The sequence below is a fragment of the Solanum stenotomum genome, chromosome 5 (genome assembly GCF_019186545.1).
Source record: "Solanum stenotomum isolate F172 chromosome 5, ASM1918654v1, whole genome shotgun sequence".
NCBI lineage: Eukaryota > Viridiplantae > Streptophyta > Magnoliopsida > Solanales > Solanaceae > Solanum > Solanum stenotomum.
In genome coordinates this window covers 51,492,623-51,512,203 of record NC_064286.1, presented here as the reverse complement: position 1 = coordinate 51,512,203, position 19,581 = coordinate 51,492,623, and the positions used below count along the sequence as shown (strand labels likewise).

The 19,581-nt window shown below is 34.8% G+C and overlaps 1 protein-coding gene and 2 long non-coding RNA genes across 3 annotated transcripts in view; 2 read left to right on the top strand and 1 right to left on the bottom strand.

Moving 5' to 3' along the window:
- LOC125865716 (putative disease resistance protein RGA3) overlaps positions 1–7,237 on the top strand; it is a 185,948-nt gene extending 178,711 nt beyond the window's left edge. Inside the window, exons 6-10 of the mRNA XM_049545938.1 lie at positions 3,647–5,628; positions 5,814–5,881; positions 5,975–6,060; positions 6,375–6,493; positions 6,985–7,237. Coding sequence (XP_049401895.1) covers positions 3,647–5,628; positions 5,814–5,830 — 1,999 coding nt within the window. The 3' untranslated portion in view covers positions 5,831–5,881; positions 5,975–6,060; positions 6,375–6,493; positions 6,985–7,237. The remainder of the gene's footprint in view (positions 1–3,646; positions 5,629–5,813; positions 5,882–5,974; positions 6,061–6,374; positions 6,494–6,984) is intronic.
- LOC125865728 (uncharacterized) overlaps positions 1–18,126 on the bottom strand; it is a 204,349-nt gene extending 186,223 nt beyond the window's left edge. The window contains exon 1 of the long non-coding RNA XR_007446388.1: positions 17,825–18,126. This is a non-coding gene — a long non-coding RNA (uncharacterized LOC125865728). The remainder of the gene's footprint in view (positions 1–17,824) is intronic.
- LOC125865727 (uncharacterized) lies at positions 8,356–9,771 on the top strand. Its single transcript, XR_007446387.1, has 4 exons — positions 8,356–8,519; positions 9,316–9,423; positions 9,527–9,613; positions 9,760–9,771. It is a non-coding gene; the product is annotated as an uncharacterized LOC125865727 (long non-coding RNA).
- Positions 18,127–19,581: the final 1,455 nt, after the last annotated feature.

Here is a 19,581-nt window from a genome sequence, read left to right as displayed (position 1 = left end):
ATAGATTTAGCATACTAAAACAAGGCATAAACCATTATGATATTGATACACAAGTGAAAATTGTCATAGCTTGTGCAGTGTTACATAATTATTTGCGAAAATACCAAAGTAGTGATGAAATATTTACGGTCTATGAACATGAAGATATAATTGCGGAGGATATTGACCAACAAATGGCTCAAAGTAACAATGTTGGTTCGTCTTCTCGGTCACATGATCGAGAAATGCAAGTTCAACGTGATGAAATTGTTTGTACTATGTGGGATGATTATATTAAAGACTAGTACACTACAATTTATGTTCAATTTTTTATTAAATTAAAGTTAGATAAAACAATTACTTAAGTGGAGAACAAATAACTTTGTAATAATTTATTATGCGATTTTATAATTTTTTATTTATTTGATAAGATTGAATAAAAAATTGGGGCTATTTTAATAGTTTTACAACTTATGAGATTTTTTTGTTTATAAGAAAATATACAACACAAAAATTTCATATCGCATGTCCAAACAAACCTTCAATTTCATCTCATGATTCCATATCATAATACCATATCATGATTCCATATCATGATATCATATCGCATGACCAAACGGGCCCTTAATTTCTTACATATTTAAAAGACTCACCCCAAATAACTTAAATCTGCACCCATTTACAACCCAAACCCCCCAAAATAAGGCGACTATTTGAAATGTCAGTCTCACATTGAAGCTTAAAGGTCATCTTGCTCTATCAAGAACACTAATTCTTCTTCAGCAAAGCTCAACTCTGGTGCGGATTCTGATCCTGTCATCACAAAATCTTGAAATTTGATACTTATTAACTTCTTTTTTTTCCCTCAATTTTTTGCTTTACTTTACTTGCAATAAGGTTGTTTTTGTCGTAATCATTATTGAGGGTTATTCTTTTTCATTGATAAAGTTGCGAACTTGAAAGCTAAAAAAATCTGTTCTCTACCCTTTTCTAATTGTGTTGGACAAATGGTGAAATGGGTTTGCTTTACTGTGAAAGAAGAGTCGTTCAAATCAAATTGCTGCTTTGACAAGTATTTGTAATTGTGCCCATAGATGGAGCTGACGTGAAAACACCTCTTCTCCTGTAAACATAATGGTCAGTTTCTTTTGGTACTGATCGATACCTTATGTTTCTATTGGGAAAAAGAGATTTGTGTTTTGGAAATGTTTGAAATTGAAGTCTTTTGTGTATGAAGTATTTTGGGGGATTTTGGGTTAGAAATTGGATGTGTGTCTTAAAGTTATTTGGGTGGTCTTTTTGTTATGGGTAGATATCAAGTAAATTTCGGATAGGCTTTAATATCGAGACATGTGTTTCTCCATTAGTCTAAAGGATATATACATCCCAAAACTTAGACGGTAAGGATACTAGTGTCTTAAAAGTATAACGAATGATAGTTTAGGGTATATTTGTCCGTTTTCAGTAGTTTTAATTAAAGCCACATTTGCCTAACACATAGAGTAATTTTAACTAGTTTTCTTTGAGTCTTTTTAAGTATAATTTACAACAAAGTGTAAGAGAATAGATAATTGTACTACTTATTTAGGGCCTTATTTTTTATTTTTTTTCATATAGAAAATTAAAAAACTACTCATACAAATAAAATAAAACTACTTGTACAAATAAAATGTAAAATAAAACTACTTGTACAAATAAAACAAAAAACTACTTAAATAAGAGGATATTAGACTCAACTTGTTCTTCATCCACATGTATTTAGCCTTTTTCATTTTTTATTACTGTTTGAATGATTGTATATGAATTATTATCTTCCTTTTAGTGCTCTGCAAACAACTACCAAAAGGAGACTTACTTTGAGAAGACTTTGGTGAAGAGAAAGAAGATTTTGTGAAGAACCAAACACAACTATGGCTGATCCTGTAATTGGTGCTACTGTTCAAGTTTTACTTGAAAAGTTGATTTCTCTCACTATTGAGGAGCTCAACAGCTCAAGGGATTTCAACAAAGATCTCGAAATGTTGACACAAAATGTATCCTTAATCCAAGCTTTCATTCATGATGTTGAAACACCACAAGTTGAGAAACAACAGTCTGTCGAACAATGGCTCAACAGGCTTGAGAGAGTTGCTGAAGATACTGAAAATGTGTTTGATCGATTCAGATATGAATCTCTCAAAACAAAAGTGATGAACAGCCCAATGAAAAAGGTCAGTGGTTTCTTTTCTCATACTGCTTTTAAGAGAAAAATGTCTCAAAAAATCAACAACATCAATAAAGAGTTGGCGGCTATTAATAAGTTAGCCAAAGACCTCGGTCTACAATCACTCATGGTTCCTTCTCGGAAAATACTACCAATTCGAGAAACAGATTCCTTAGTAGTTGCTTCAGATGTTGTTGGTAGAGATTTGGATGTTGCTGAGATAAAGGAGAAGATTTTGAAGATGAGAGAGGAGGATGTTGTTCTGTGCACCATTCCCATAGTGGGTATGGGGGGTTTAGGGAAAACAACTGTGGCTAAGAGGATTTACAATGATGAACACATCAAGCAAATCTTTGAAAAGAGAATTTGGCTGTGTCTACCTGAAATGTCTGAAACGAAGAGCTTTCTTGAACAAATCCTCGAATCATTGACAGAGAGGAAAATTGAGGTCCAAAGGAGAGATATAATAGTCAAGAAGTTACAAGATGAATTGGGAGGAAAAAACTATTTGCTAGTCCTGGATGATTTGTGGTGTGTTGACTCTACATTGTGGCATGAGTTCGTTGACACCTTGAGAGGAATAAATACATCCAGAGGAAACTGCATTCTTGTGACTACTCGTATGAAGCGGGTGGCATCCACAATAGCAACAGATCTTCATATCTTGGGAAAGTTAACAGAAGATCATTGTTGGTCTATTTTCAAACAAAAAGCATTTGTTGATGGCAGGGTTCCAGAAGAATTAGCGAGCATGGGCAACAAGATTGTTAAAATGTGTCAAGGTCTACCATTGGCTGCAAGTGTGTTGGGAGGCCTCTTACACAACAACAAGGAAAAACATGAATGGCAAGCAATTCTTGATGGCAACCCCATTGTTGCAGGTGAAGATGATAACAGGGAAAATAGCATAAAAAAAATCCTAAAACTCAGCTATGATTATCTACCATCTCCACATCTAAAAAAATGCTTTGCTTACTTTGCAATGTTTCCAAAAGATTTTGAGTTTGAAAAGGACCAACTAATCCAACTCTGGATGGCAGAAGGATTTCTCCGTCCATGTCAAGAGACCACCATGATGGAAGATGTTGGGCACAGGTTTTTTCAAATCTTGTTGCGAAATTCCTTGCTGCAAGATGTTAAGCTAGATAAGCACAACAGTATAACACACTGTAAGATGCACGATCTTGTCCATGATCTGGCTGGAGATATCTTAAAATCTAAACTATTTGATCCGAGGGGCGATGGAGGAGAAAATCTTTCTCAAGTGCGATACTTTGGATGGGACTCACCAAGTGATCAAATAGATGAGATAAATGAGCCAGGACGTTTGTGCACACTGTTTTGGAGAAGCAATTATATATGGGAAGACATGTTGTTGAGCTTTAAGTTCTTGAGAGTTTTAAATTTATACAGTTCAGGAATCAAGGAGTTGTCGGCCAAAATCGGGAAGCTAATATACTTGAGATATCTCGATCTCTCGAACACTAAGATCATAACCTTGCCCGACTCCATTTGCGAGCTCTATAATTTGCAAACATTTAGAGTCAATAACTGCTATTCACTCAAGGAACTTCCATATGAGATGGGAAATATGATAAGTTTGAGACACATATATTACTACCCATCTCAGATGCCACTTAACATGGGACAGTTGACTTGTCTTCAGACCCTACAGTATTTCAATGTGGGTTTAGAGAAAGGTCGTCGAATAGAAGAATTAGGTGGTTTGAAGAACCTTAGAGGTGAATTAAAGATCAATGGTCTCCAATTGGTTCGTAATAGAGAAGAAGCTCGAACGGCATATCTACGGGAGAAATTTAATATTTACAAGCTGGTATATCTATGGTCCCATGACGAATCAGAAGGATGTGAGATCAATGATGAGCATGTGTTGGATGGTCTTCAACCGCATCCTGAATTGAAAATATTTCAGGTGAAGAACTATTTGGGTACTAGATTTCCTTCATGGTTCGGTGAAGAATCGCTACCAAATTTGGTCAAGTTGAATTTAATTGGTTGCAAAATGTGCAAAGAAATTCCATCTCTTGGCCAACTGAAATTCCTTCGGAGTCTTGCATTGATAGGGTTCCATGATGTGGAATGCATTGGAACTACATTTTATGGTATTGGGGTTAACAACAAGGGATCAAGCAGCAATAATGTCAATATCCAAGTGTTCCCATCCTTAAAAGAACTTGTATTGCAGGATTTGCGTAGCCTTACTGAGTGGAAGGGAGTGGAATTGATACCAACAAGTGGGGTAAGAATGTTTCCTGGGCTTGAGAAGTTGAGCATTAGTTTCTGTCCATTGTTAAAAAGTACTCCGAATCAATTTGAAATCCTACGTGAATTAGAGATTGTCCTAGTTGACAGTGAAATGCCACTGTTGAACTTGTGCAGCAACTTGACATCTCTCATAAAACTCACTGTCCATTCTGTGAAAGAGCTCACTTGTCTTCCTGATGAGATGCTACGCAACAACGTTTCTCTTCAACACCTTTTGGTCTCAGGCTGCAGTGAGTTTCGTGAATTGCCACTGAGCTTGTACGATCTCCATTCTCTTAGGAGCTTAAGGATTGTGCACTGCACCAATTTCAGTTCTTTTCCTGTTCCCAGTGGAGAGAATTATTTGACTTCCCTCCAATGTCTTCAGTTATGGGATTGTGATGGATTGAGCAGATTACCAAGTGGAATGCTAGAGCATTGTCGGTCTCTGGAATCTTTGACGGTCAGCTGCTGTGATAATTTAGTTTCATTTCCTTTACATGTGGGGGAAATGCCTTCACTTTCCAATTTGGATATATCAGAATGTCCCAAATTAATTAGTGTACCCTCAGGGGGCCTTCACCGTCTCACCCGGTTAAGGATATTGGATATTGGTCCTTTCTCAGAGATGGTGGATTTTGATGCATTCCAATTGATTTTTAATGGCATTCAGCAGCTGTTGTCCCTTCGTACATTGAGGGTGTATGGACATGGTCACTGGGATTCTCTGCCCTATCAGTTTATGCAACTCTCTGACTTAACAGAGATCCAAATATATGGATTCGGAATCGAGGCTCTTCCTCATAGATTTGACAACCTTACTTCTCTTGAAACATTAACGCTAATGAGGTGCAAACGAATACAGAACCTGGACTTCTCATATGTCATGCCCAAATTACAATATCTGTGTGTAGATGAATGTCCATTGTTAGAAGCTCTGTTGGATGGGCTTGGCAACATTGTTTCTTTGCAACAGTTAAGTTTAGAAAACTGTGAGAAACTAGAGCATCTGCCATCCAGAGATGCCATGCGACGCCTCACCAAATTATGGAAACTGGAAATTAAAGGCTGCCCACAGTTAGAAGAAAGTTGCACCAATCGGAGTGGCCCAAACTCCCAGTGGTCCAACATTTCGCATATTGAAAAAATTGAAGTTGGGGGAAGCATAATTCAGGACTTGCGTAAGTGTCTGTTTCTCTTTCAATTTCCGAGTCGCATTTTTAATTATTATTTTCCACGAGTTACTCTTCTCCATTCTCCAAACATTTTTCTGTTCCACTTCAAACAAACTTATGAATATCTATATTACTTTCAAGATATGGTTTAATCATGAATATTTATGTATTTTTTTCTCATTGATTATTAGTTCCAAGGTTTTTCTAGAACGTCATTGTGGCATTTCAAGTCAAAATCCATGGGTGGCAATTACGTTAGGTGCACTTTCATTTAGAATGCTATAACAAGTTTTCAAGTTTTTTTTTTTTGCACTCTTTTTTTTTCTCATGACACAATTTTATTGTTTAACAGGGTTGGTTATGTTCGACGGAGGAACAAACACGTTTGCTTTGTTGATGAACAGAATCTTCAGCCGTAGACTCTTTCACGAGCATTTGGTAAAGACTACATAATCTCTCAACATTTTACTCTTCATTACAGGGATACCAACAACTATTTAGTACACAGTTGCTTATTTGCCCAAGCGAAACTATTCTTTTAATGAAATATAACCTTTTTATTGAGTTAATGAAAATAAAAGACTAACAAGTATTTTTGGTAAATAATGAATGAGTAGTTCAACCAACCAACAAGTACCATGTCCTTTTTTTATGATACTTTAACTGCTTGCTGCAGACTTATGTAGCGTTCTAGACTTTCCCTTTTGGATGTTCACTTGGAATCTATTTTTTTCTTCTTTTCTGTACAAAAGAAGCGTAAACTCAATATCAGCTCAGGTACAAAATGTATATCCCGGCTGACACACGATTCTTAGATGCAAGACTGATTTCATTTTGGAGACTCTGGTTGCACAAAGCTAGAAAATTCAAGGTAAGTCAGTTTTTGTAAATAAAAGATTGCAAAATGCTGTTTTTACAGCATATACCTTCATCTTTTTCTTTTTTTTTTGTATTGTTGTTTGTAAATTGAAAACTCTCTAAGAGCAATCCTATGTAAATTCATATAAGTTTCTTAGTAAGGCATAATCTTATACTGGTTTGATTTTTATACTTTAGACAGTAAAGATAAATCTATACATATATATATATGCACACTTGTTACTTTTGCTTCATAGCAAAGGATAATTCATTGAAACATTTGTAATTTAAGAAAAAGACTGCTATGTCTTGAATCTTATATAAAAGAGTGCCTCATAGGCTCTAAACATGTCCTTAGCAATACCTGTATATCTTAATAGTTCTTGCTTTCACTAAAATCTCTTTTTCGAGGTTGTTTGCAACGAGTTGCTTCTCCATTTCCCAAGGATCGGAGGAAATGTTTGCCAAAACTGACATTTTAATTTACCGTCTCCTATGTTTCAGATTCTTGGATGAAACAATGGCATGAAACTTGTCAAGATGGTATACTGGAGCAGACTTCTCTTAGATGTGTTTACATTCCGCGGAAACTGGAGAGGAGATATTGTTTACTTGCATGACTAAGATTTGACAGCTGAGGCCTTTCTTGCACAGTGTTCATGCCTTTTTGTACAAAGAGTTTTTTGTTTCCAGCAAACATTTTGAACTTAATACTTAGCTGCTGCATCTTTGCCTAGTTCATATACTGCTTCTTTAATCAGTAAATGTAGCTGTGCTTTTCCTCTTCAAATTCATCTTTGCTATTTTTTTACTACATTCATTGACACCCCTGAAAGAAAATACTAGGTCTGCCTTTGCTTTCAAGTAGCTGTGCTTTTCCTCTTGAAATTTATCTTGCTAGTGTTTGCGCATAATAAACAATGAGGATAGGGCCTAATCAAATGGGCGAGTTGGGTTGCAAGTCACAAAAGAGCATATTGTCATGATCCATGCTTATAAGATTGTGAAAGATTCGTGAGCAAGTTATCAAATGTTACATGGTGGAAGTCTAAGTTGGTGACAATATACTTAAAGATGTAAATTACAAATTATTCCCCTGGATAAAAAAAAAAAGATGATTCATACAGTGGTATATTCTTTCTCACATATTTTTTTTCTTTTGACTATTTATAATGATCGACTAATTTGAATTTAGTATTTTAATGGTCAAATTTATTTATTTTCATTTATTTTATTATAAAATTTACCATAAATGTCCCAAATATGTTTTTTATACATATAAAAACTAAATTACAATATAGCTAAAAAAAATTAATTTACTTTTTAGCTTTTTAATCCTTCTCCATTCATACTTTTTTTTCCTTTTATTTTATCCGATTTTACACTAAAAATGAAAAAAAAAGAATATTAAAGAAGTCGAAAAATAATTTATGTCTGAAAATATCAAATACATGATTTTTTAAAAGAATTATAATTAAAAAAATAAATTAATTTTTTTCACCTTTGTAACGATAGGGGTATATGTGAGTTACTTTTAAATCAAAATGGTATATATATGAGTCATTATTATAACAGTAAGGTATATATGAGCTAATTTTTGTAAAAATGGTATTTCAACGCTAAATGATAAAATTGAGGAGTATATCAAACCATTTTCCCTTTATAAAAAAAAACTACTTATATAAATAAAACAAATTTAAAAAACTACTTAAATAAATGAATTACTATATAAGAAGAGGGAATAGCACACGCCCCTCTGTCAACACGTGTGCTTCCCTGAAATTAACATGGAACTGAAGGGGCATTTTGGACATTTCACCGTCACATGTTTATCTTTCTACTGCCTCAACCTTATCGCCTTCTTCCATGTGAAGCACTGCCACAGACCTCCATCTCCGCCGCTATTCTCTCCTCTTCCTCTCCAATTCCCTCTGCTTTTTAGCGAAGTTACAAGTTGCGTTCTTCACTGAATCTAACAACACCTTCGTCTTCAAAGGTCTGCCCTCACTTCGGCTTTACTTTGGTGGCTACTAGCTCAGGTAAGTTGTTTATGTTCCCCTTTCTATAATCCGGCAAATATTATGGTCATCGCTGGCTTGTGCATAGTTTAATTTCATTTTGCAATATATTTTCAATTTGTTTGTGTCCCACAATTTTTGGGGGTTTATTTCGTGCTTGCAATTAAGCAAAGAGAAGATTTTGGTTGATCTTATTTATATATAAAAAAAGGCTTTCTAAAATGGTGCGAGCAAAAATCATATAGATTGATTTCTGTAGCTTGGGTGCTAGCAAAATACATAGGCTTCATATCTAATATTAACTGAAATAGATCACTAAGCAGAAAATTATTTTTAAAAAAAATTATGAACCTTGTTTACCTTTTTCGTTCTGTGTTTCATTCCAACAATTTTTATCCCATAGATGAGCTTCATATCACCCGGTCCATGAGTGCCTATCAATTATTAGTCTGAAATGAACTGACCCTCCATTAAAGGAGAAAGAAAAAATATAATTGTACTGGGAAAAAAATGCCGACTAGCTGCTCTGTAACTTGAGCTGCGTTGAGGAGGTGGACCCATCAAAGGCACATAATCATGGCTGTATAGAGCAAGCTTGTAGTACCAATTGCATGTGAATTGCAAAGCCCTGCTGGGGATATGAGCTGCCAGCCCTGCATAAGAGTGCTATCTGAGATTTTAACTTGGACATTTGCGATGTATTTAACTGTTCAATAGACACATTTTGAGGATTCTTCAGGAATCTAAATTTTTATATCATTTGGTATTGTTGGTTGTGTGCCTACGCTGTTTAACAAATTTAGTATTTCAAATGCAGATACTTTGCGGCGAAAAGCTTGTGAAGAAATGTCTTGCAACCAACCAAATAAACTATCACGTACAAAAGAACAAACTTTAAAAGAGCCTCCTTCTGTTAACATCCAAGGTTGGAATGAAAAATTACTGCCTCTTTATTTTTACTAATATCAAATTAGAATTATCTACTTACATATTAATTTAATGGATAATGTTTATTACATTTCATCCAGAAAATGCCTCCAATCAAATTAGAACTTCAACATGTTCTTCTAACAAAGCAAAACAACTCTTCTCTCCTTTTTATGCATTTGAAAAAGGTAAGCCTGTAATCTCTGCCTTTTAGGTTTTTAGATGCATTGTACTGTAGATATACATCTAAATTTTCCCATTTATATCTTAGTCTCAACATCCAACACTTGTATGGCGCAACAAAATGTCATTCCTGAGGTCATTTATATCTCAGGCTCAACATCCAATGCATGTTCGGAACAGCAAAATCTCACTCCTAAAGTTGCTACAAAGAAAGGTTAGTATTCATTTTATGCGAAAGTAATTTCTCTTGTTACTTTGTTAGAATATTAGGCTACCCTCAGTTTTAACCGTACTTATAACATACATGTTGTACGTTGAGCAAAAATACCCATAAAAAAATTAATGGTAATCGATCTACTTATGTGTGTTTAAAAGATGTTCGCAACTGTAAATTTTGCAATGCAAAAAGGTTTCAATATGAATCACCTGGCTTTTGTTGTGGTAATGGCTTGATTAAGTTAGTTTCGTACCAACTACCTGATGACTTATCTGATTTATATATGGGAAATACTGAAGAATCTATACACTTTTGAACTTACATTAGAACATATAATAATATGTTTGCATTCACCTCGCTTGGCGTAATCTATGACAAAACTTTAGCTAAGAGATATCTTGGCATATATACATTTTGAGTGCAAGGTCAAATGTATCATTTTATACCTGATTTACTTTCCTCCTCTGAAAAACCAAAGAACCTACAACTATACTTTTATGATAATGAAAGTGAGCTGGCTAACAGAATGGCTTATTCAACGCATATTAGCGAATCAACAGTGAAGAAACTTATGACTATACTTTCAAAAAACCCATATTCTATTTTTATAAAGTCCTTGATGAACATCCCAACAATATCTGATTTCTGTATCGCACTTAAATGCTATTCAGGTTTAGATCAACGTGTTTATAATTAACCATCTGCATATGAGGTAGCTGGAATATGGCTTGAACATGATTCAACTGAAGTTACTTATGTGCCGCATATTCGTATATACACTCATAGTAATAACACTCGCTTAGTAAATTATTATTATGGTTGTTATGATCCTTTACAATATCCGTTACTGTTTCCATATGGTCAAAACGGATGGCATTGTGGTATAAAAAAAATTATTCGACGAAATCAACCTTACAGTGAACATGAAAAATTACCAAGTGTAAATAATATATGCTCTATTGATGGAGTTCTTCATATGGAGGCTCAAGTCTTTAATAAAGGAAAACGATAAAGAGATATGGTTTCTTATCGTGAATATTACTGTTACAAAATTCAGATAAGAGAAGATGATGAAAATGAAGTATTGCATTGTGGTAGATTATTACAACAATTTATAGTTGATGTTTTCATAAAAGTTGAAACACAAAGATTGGATTTTGTCTCAGTTAATCAAGACTTATTCCGAGTAGATATATTACAAGGAATTATTGACTTTTTGCGAGTTGGTGAAATAGAGGCTTCCAAAATTGGCAAAAAAACATTCCTCCCGGTTAATTTCATAGGTGGACCAAGAGATATGCGGCGTCGATATATGGATGCTATCGCCTTAGTACAACATTTTGGAAAACCTGATCTTTTTGTGACTATGACGTGCAATCCATCTTGGCCAGAAATAAAACAACATATGTTATCGATCGATGTAACTCAAAATAGACCTGATTTAGTCTCACGTGTATTCAGAGCGAAAGTAGAAGAACTAAAAGTAGATATTTTAAAAAGACACATATTTGGAAAAGTTGTTGCTTTCATGTATACTATAGAATTTCAAAAATGGGGTCTTCCACATGCTCATTTTCTTATAATTCTTACTAATAAATGTAAATTGTTAACACCTAAATCATATGATAAATTTGTTTGTGCTGAATTACCTGATTCTAATGAACAATATCTTATTCACGTGTCCTTCAACATATGATGCATGGTCCTTGTGGTGATATAAATCCTATAAATTAATGTATGGGAAAAAAAGGCTTCTGTAAATTTCAATATCCAAAAGATTTTGTTGAACATACATCAAAGGGAAAGAATTCATATCCACTTTATAAGAGACCTAATACTGGAAAAACTGTATACATAAGAAAACATCATATGGACAATTCGTGGGTTGTCCCATACAACCCATACTTGCTTTGTAAATTTGATTGTCATTTAAATGTTGAAGTTTGTTCAGATATTAAAGTTGTGAAATATATTTACAAATATATTTGCAAAGGACATGATAAAATTGCATATTCTCTACATGACAATGCAGAAATAGACGAAATAAAAGAATATCGATCTGCAAGATGGGTTTTGCCACCCGAAGTAGCCTGGCGTTTATTTGCTTTTCCTATTAGTGAAATGACTCCAGCTGTGTATCATCTTCAATTACATTTAGAAGGACAACAATTTGTTTCTTTTAAAAGCACCAAAAGCGTGAATAGAATCTTAAATAATCCAATGATAAAAAAAACTATGTTAACTGAATTTTTCTCTATGAATAGAACAAATGACCATGCTCTAAATATGAAATTATTTTACAAGGAATTTCTGCAACACTTTGTATGGTCTTCAAGAGAAAAAATGTGGACACGTCGAAAAAAATGTGATGTAATTGGACGTGTTGTGACATGCCACATAACTGAAGGGGAATGATATTACCTCAGGCTATTGTTAATGAATGTAAGGGGACCAAAATCATATAAAGATCTTCTCACTGTATTTTCCATTTCCTGTATTTCCCAGGTGCAAAAGTCTCCTGCAACTGCACTGTTTCTATAGATCTACGTTCCGGCAACACATATTCATAAATCAATAATCCTTCACCATACACTTACACAATCTCAACTTTCCCCATCAATCATGTAGTGTTTGTTTCAACTTATATATTCCCTCTGCACATTTACTCACCAACAAGCTTTAAACATGTTTCAGCGTCATCTTTCCTTTATATGTAATTATGTATACCACTGTGTGTATCTAATAATTAGACTGCAAGGTTAATTGGTACTGATACATGTCGGTGTGGGACTACATTTGTGGTGGGAGAGGATTTTTTTGGCGAGAGCATCACCTTTGAAAACTCTGCTCCTGAGATACTCTATATTTTGCCCCTTTTTGCTCTTTGCAAACACTACACGTACATTCATCTTGCTTCCTTTCTTTTTAGTCTTCTGCAACAGAGTTGAGGATAGCCAGCGGTAATCAAAATTACTGATCATCATTGTGTATTTTATAATTGCAGATTTCTTGGTTCGCACGTTCATATAGCAAGAAATACCTAAGAAACATCAATAATTTACTTCCTGCCATTATTTGATAATGCCAACTCATTACCAAATTGATACATTTGTATCTTATAGGTAAAACACTTCTAGAGGTAAGACATTTTTATCATCCTTTTGTTTAAGTATAGATTGTATCATGTATTAGATATATCTATGACATAGCTTTATCTTTGATGATTGTTTTCGGGCCTCCTGTATATCAATCAACAACTAAAGCAATTGAAGTTCAGACGACGTCAAGCCAGAGGTGCCTTTGTTTTGTCTACTCTACAGTCATACTGCACTACCAAGGCAATTGAAGAAAGAGGCTACATTTTCCGTTTGAGAAATCTAACCACTCTTCCACACATTGCGAGTCAATAAATTTTCTCTTTGAATGCATTCACAGGATTCAGTATAGCTTGTACTTTTCCTTCACTTTTCAGTATCTCAGTTGTTTACTTATTTATATGAGGTCCTGCATAGTAGTATATAGTAATAGCTTTTATAAGTGTTTTACATTGGTTTGGAAATGTCGCTTTTACACTAACCTCTTCGATAAAACTCAGGTCTCAAAAGAAAAATCGATCAAGTACATGTACTGATGCCTTATTTTGAGATCATTATTTGTTATACGCAAATTTTTCAAGTTCATTCATTTTGAAACTCGGTGTTTGAGGTTTTATATAACTGAAGTTCAACCACATATAATTGCAGAACTTCCAATTTTCCTTCTGATTTTGATTTCAAGTACAAAACAGGATTTGGGAATCATTTCTCATATAAAGCTATAGTTGGAGCTCTACCTCAACTTCAAAATAGTCCTCTTATTTACCCCTCTAGACTTTACAGTGAACAAATCTTTGCCACCTCTTTTACTTCCCCTCGCAAACCTAACCAACACAGGTAGCTACCTTTCCGTGTCGGTGTAGTTTTGTTGAAGTTTTTGTACAATTCTCTTAACGATCCTCCTTTGTTATCTCCNTAACTGAAGTTCAACCACATATAATTGCAGAACTTCCAATTTTCCTTCTGATTTTGATTTCAAGTACAAAACAGGATTTGGGAATCATTTCTCATATAAAGCTATAGTTGGAGCTCTACCTCAACTTCAAAATAGTCCTCTTATTTACCCCTCTAGACTTTACAGTGAACAAATCTTTGCCACCTCTTTTACTTCCCCTCGCAAACCTAACCAACACAGGTAGCTACCTTTCCGTGTCGGTGTAGTTTTGTTGAAGTTTTTGTACAATTCTCTTAACGATCCTCCTTTGTTATCTCCTATAATACTTCTCGTGTAACACTTCCAAATCCTGCTAATTCTGAATTGGTATAGGGTTATAGTTGAAAAAAAGGATTTGGATATAACACGTTATTAGGATTTTGGTGTAGTTTTGTTAAAGTGTTTTTACAATCCTCTTAACCATCCTCTTTTATTATCTCGTGTAATACCTCCAAATCCTACTAGTTCTGAATTGGACATAAAGTTCAAAATTACCATCCTTAAGTTCAAAATTACCAACCTTAATTAGTGTATTTGGATAGTGTAGGGTTATGTCCTTGTGATGAAGCTCGGAATATACCTGCTACTTTCTTGTTATGCTTTATTTATGTTAAATTATAATTAGGATTGAGATATAGCTGATTGCCTCAACCTATCCATTGATAATGCGTATCTTGTTGAAAATCCAGGTATACTGCCAACATATCAATAGAGAAATTGTTCGTCAAAAAAGAACAATTTTGACTCAAGGATATGTTGCTGAGACATTTGGAACTCATTTTCAACTTCCTCATCTGGAACCAATAGGTGCTTTAGAAAATGCAAAACTACTTGCTATTTATACAACTGATAATTTTAGGCGCAACTGATCTGACTGCTCATTCTCTGAAAAGGTTTACGCATTGATTCAAATGCTTGATTCTGTCTTCACTAAATTTCCTTTGCACTGATGTTTGTTTCTCCTAATAGTTCTCTTGAAGATCATTGTCAGCCATCATCTGCCCCTCATAAATTTGATCAGTCTTACTTCCAAAAACTGATTCGACTGTCATATATATTTGCGCCACAGATGCTCGTGTTCGGCCCGGGCAACGCCCGGCCTGCCTTTACTAGTATAAGAGGAAAAAGGATCCATTTTAATATATTTGAGACTCTCACGCGCTCAAACTTGGTTTTCATCCACATATATGTAGACTTTTTTTTCTTTTTAATTTTTTTTTATAATCGCTTGAATGATTATATATGCAAACAACGAGAAAAAGTCCAAACAGTCCATTATAAGGTTAATATTCTAAGTGATAGTTTCTACATGAAGCCACCTAATAATCTCTCATATTTGTAATATTGGTTATTGTTGGTCCACCTTTAAAATTTTTATCTATTTTTTAACATTGATTTTATCCACAATTATGTAAGTTATGTTCAATCGCCTTTTTATATACGGAAAATGACCTAAAATAACTTTCAAGTATAGGAAATGGAACAAAAATGCACTCCTTCCACCTTCGAACTCCTCCAAAATACCTCTATATTACCCTTTCACTTAACATATTATTTAAAAGTAACAATTAATTATTTCATTAATGACGTGGCAATCTTTAATTGGTTGAAGTTTAAATTAACCAAAAAATAAAAATTTCTCCTAATCAAGCTAGGATCCAACTAAATTCTACGCGACCCACTTAAAATTCTACAAACCCATATGTTAAAAAATCACAAGTGAGGTTTCTTCGATTTTGCAGAGAAAATGTTGAAAGATGCTTCTTCTTAATCTCTTAGATCCAGTTCTCGAACCAATTTGAAACCAACAGAGTCCAATAAGAGTGACTTCCACAACCTCTTCACTCAGTTTCCTTTTCCTCCTCCTCGCACACCTCTTAATTCCGTCGTTGATCCATCTCAAGACCTCCAATATGAAAGTTTAGAGCTTCCCATTGAAAATACGACACCCCAATACTCATATTGGAAATGGAGTTAGAGGGAAATCACATTCTGAACCTAATTCAGCTCAAACTACTCCGGTAAGGAGAATTTCTAATGTGTTAACACTGAGGACTTGCTCTGGGGTTAGGCATGCTCTGCATACAGGAGCTAAAGGGGCAACTTTATCTTTTAGAACTTCAAAAGGAATTCCAGTTATCAACTCCAAGCCTTTTGTCCAAGTTAGGCACTTTTAGGAGAAATTATTATTATTTTTAGGTTAACTTAAACTTCAGCCAATTAAAAATTTCCACGTCATTAATGAAAGGATTAATTATTACTCTTAAATAGTCTGTTAAGTAGAAGGGTAATATAGGTCCATTGAGGTGGATCAAAGGGTATTTTGGAACCCAAAGATGGAAGGAGAGTATTTTTGTTTCATTTTCTTTACTTAAAGATATTTTAGGCCCTTCTCCTTTTATATATTTAGTAGATGTGATAACAGATAAAATGACCAAAATGGTCCTTAGTGTATATGTAATGCTTTATTGTCGTTTTTAATGTATTTCATTTGATTGAAATGATACTCAATATACAACAAATTGAGTTATTATTTCTAAAAAATATATAAAAAACGATTGAACATATTTAATACATAAAATTGTAGATAAAATTAATGTTAAATAATATGTAAAAGTTTGGGGAAGAACCAAAAATACACCACTATTTATTACTTTCTCCGTCCCATTTTATGTGGCACAATTTCCTTTTTGGTCAGTCCTAAAAAGAATGTCGCATTTACTTATATGTTAAGTATTTAAAGGTACAATTCATCTTTTATCTTTGTTGGTCTCACTTAATCTTAAAAATAATACTCCAATACATTTATGAGGAGAGAGAAAAGTGAATCTACTTTTTAAAGGACAATTTGGTAAACATTTCAAAATTTTCATTTATTTCTTCAACTCTGGGCCCGATCAAATGTTGCCACATAAAATGAGACGAAGAGAGTATAAAGATGAGGGACTACTGGAGGTCCATCTGAAAACTCAAAACACTACTTTGAATCTTTAAACCCAAAATAAGGGATTATTTTGATTTTTGGGCTTTTTCTCTGCAAACAACTACCAAAAGAAGACTTACTTTGAGAAGACTTTGGTGAAGAAGCAAACACAACAATGGCAGATCCTGTATTTGCTGCTACTGTTAAAGTTTTTCTTGACAAACTGCTTTCTCTAACTATCAAGGAGATCAACAGCTCAAGGGATTTCAACGAAGATCTGGAAATGTTCACACAAAATGTATCCTTAATCCAAGCTTTCCTTCATGATGTTGAAACACCACAAGTTGAGAAACAACAGTCTGTCGAACAATGGCTCAGGAGGCTTGAGAGAGTTGCTGAAAATGCTGAAAATGTGTTTGATCGATTCAGATATGAATCTCTCAAAACAAAAGTGATGAACATCTGAAACAGCCCAATGAAAAAGGTCAGTGGTTTCTTTTCTCATACTGCTTTTAAGAGCAAAATGTCTCGAATAATCAACAGTATTAATAAAGAGTTGACCGCTATTAACAAGGCAGCCAAAGACCTTGGTCTCCACTCACTCATAGTTCCTTCTCGGAAAATACTACCGATTCGAGAAACAGATTCCTTAGTAGTTGCTTCAGATGTTGTTGGTAGAGATTTGGATGTTGCTGAGATAAAGGATAAAATTTTGAACATGAGAGAGGAGGATGTTGTTATGTGCACCATTCCCATAGTGGGTATGGGGGGTTTAGGGAAAACAACTGTGGCTAAGAAGATTTACAATGATGAACACATCAAGCAAATCTTTGAAAGGAGAATTTGGTTGTGTCTACCTGAAATGCCTGAAACAAAGAGCTTTCTTGAACAAATCCTTGAATCATTGACAGAGAGGAAAGTTGAGGTTCAAAGGAGAGATATAATAGTCAAGAAGCTACAAGATAAATTGGGTGGAAACAACTATTTGCTAGTCCTGGATGATTTGTGGTGTGTTGACTCTACATCGTGGCATGAGTTCGTGGACACGTTGAGAGGAATAAATACAGCCAAAGGAAACTGCATTCTTGTGACTACTCGTATGAATAGAGTGGCATCCACAGTAGCAGCAGATCTTCATATGTTGGGAAAGCTAACAGAAGATCATTGTTGGTCTATTTTCAAACAAAAAGCATTTGTTGATGGCAGGGTTCCAGAAGAATTAGCAAGCATGGGCAACAAGATTGTTAAAATGTGTCAAGGTCTACCGTTGGCTGCAAGTGTGTTGGGAGGCCTATTACACAACAAGGAAAAACATGAATGGCAAGCAATTCTTGATGGCAACCCCATTGTTGCAGGTGAAGATGATAATGGAGAAAATAGCATAAAGAAAATCCTAAAACTCAGCTATGATTATCTACCATCTCCACATCTAAAAAAATGCTTTGCTTACTTTGCAATGTTACCAAAAGATCTTATGTTTGAAAAGGCCCAACTAATCCAACTCGGATGGCAGAAGGCTTTCTTCATCCATATCAAGAGACCACTGTGATGGAAGACATCGGGAACAACTTCTTTCAACTCTTGTTGAGAAATTCCTTGCTGCAAGATGTTGTGTTAGATGAGCATAACAATATAAAATACTGTAAGATGCACGATCTTGTGCATGATTTGGCTGGAGATATCTTCAAATCTAAACTATTTGATCCGAAGGGCAATGATGGAGAAAAACTTTCTCAAGTGCGATACTTTGGGTGGGACTCACCAAGTGATCAAATAGATAAGATAAATGAGCCAGGACGTTTGTGCACACTGTTCTGGAGAAGCAAATATATATCGGAAGATATGCTGTTGAGCTTCAAGTTCTTGAGAGTTTTTAATTTGTCTAGATCAGGAATCAAGGAGTTGTCAGCCTCAATCGGGAAGCTAATATACTTGAGATATCTAGATATCTCGAGCACTGAGATCACAGCCTTGCCCGACTCCATTTGCAAGCTCTATAATTTGCAAACATTTAGAGTCAATAACTGCTATTCACTCAAGGAATTTCCATATGAGATGGGAAATATGATAAGTTTGAGACACATATATTTCTATTCTTCGTCTCAGATGCCACTTAACCTGGGACAATTGACTTGTCTTCAGACCCTACAATATTTCAATGTGGGTTTGGAGAAAGGTCATCGAATAGAAGAATTAGGTCATTTGAAGAACCTTAGAGGTGAATTGAATATCAATGAGCTGGAATTGGTCCGTAGTAGAGAAGAAGCTCTAACAGCATATTTACAAGAGAAATCGAATATTTACAAGCTGACATATGTATGGTCCCATCAGGAATCAGAAGGATGTGAGATCAATGCTGAGCATGTGTTGGATGGTCTTCAACCACATCCTAACTTGAAAACATTCGAAGTGGTGAGATATTTGGGTACTAGATTTCCTTCATGGTTCAATGAAGAGTCGCTACCAAATTTGGTCAAGTTGAAATTAAGTAATTGCAGAAGTTGCAAAGAAATTCCATCTCTTGGCCAACTGAAATTCCTTCGGCATCTTGAACTGGTAGGGTTCCATAAGCTGGAATGCATTGGAACTACATTTTATGGTATTGAGGTTAACAATATGGGATCAAGCAGCAATAATGCCATTATCCAAGTGTTCCCATCATTAAAAGAACTAGTATTGGAGAATATGCATAGCCTTATTGAGTGGAAGGGAGTGGAATCGATACCAACAACAAGTGGGGTAAGAATGTTTCGTGGGCTTGAGAAGTTGAGGATTAGCTACTGTCCATTGTTAAAAAGTACTCC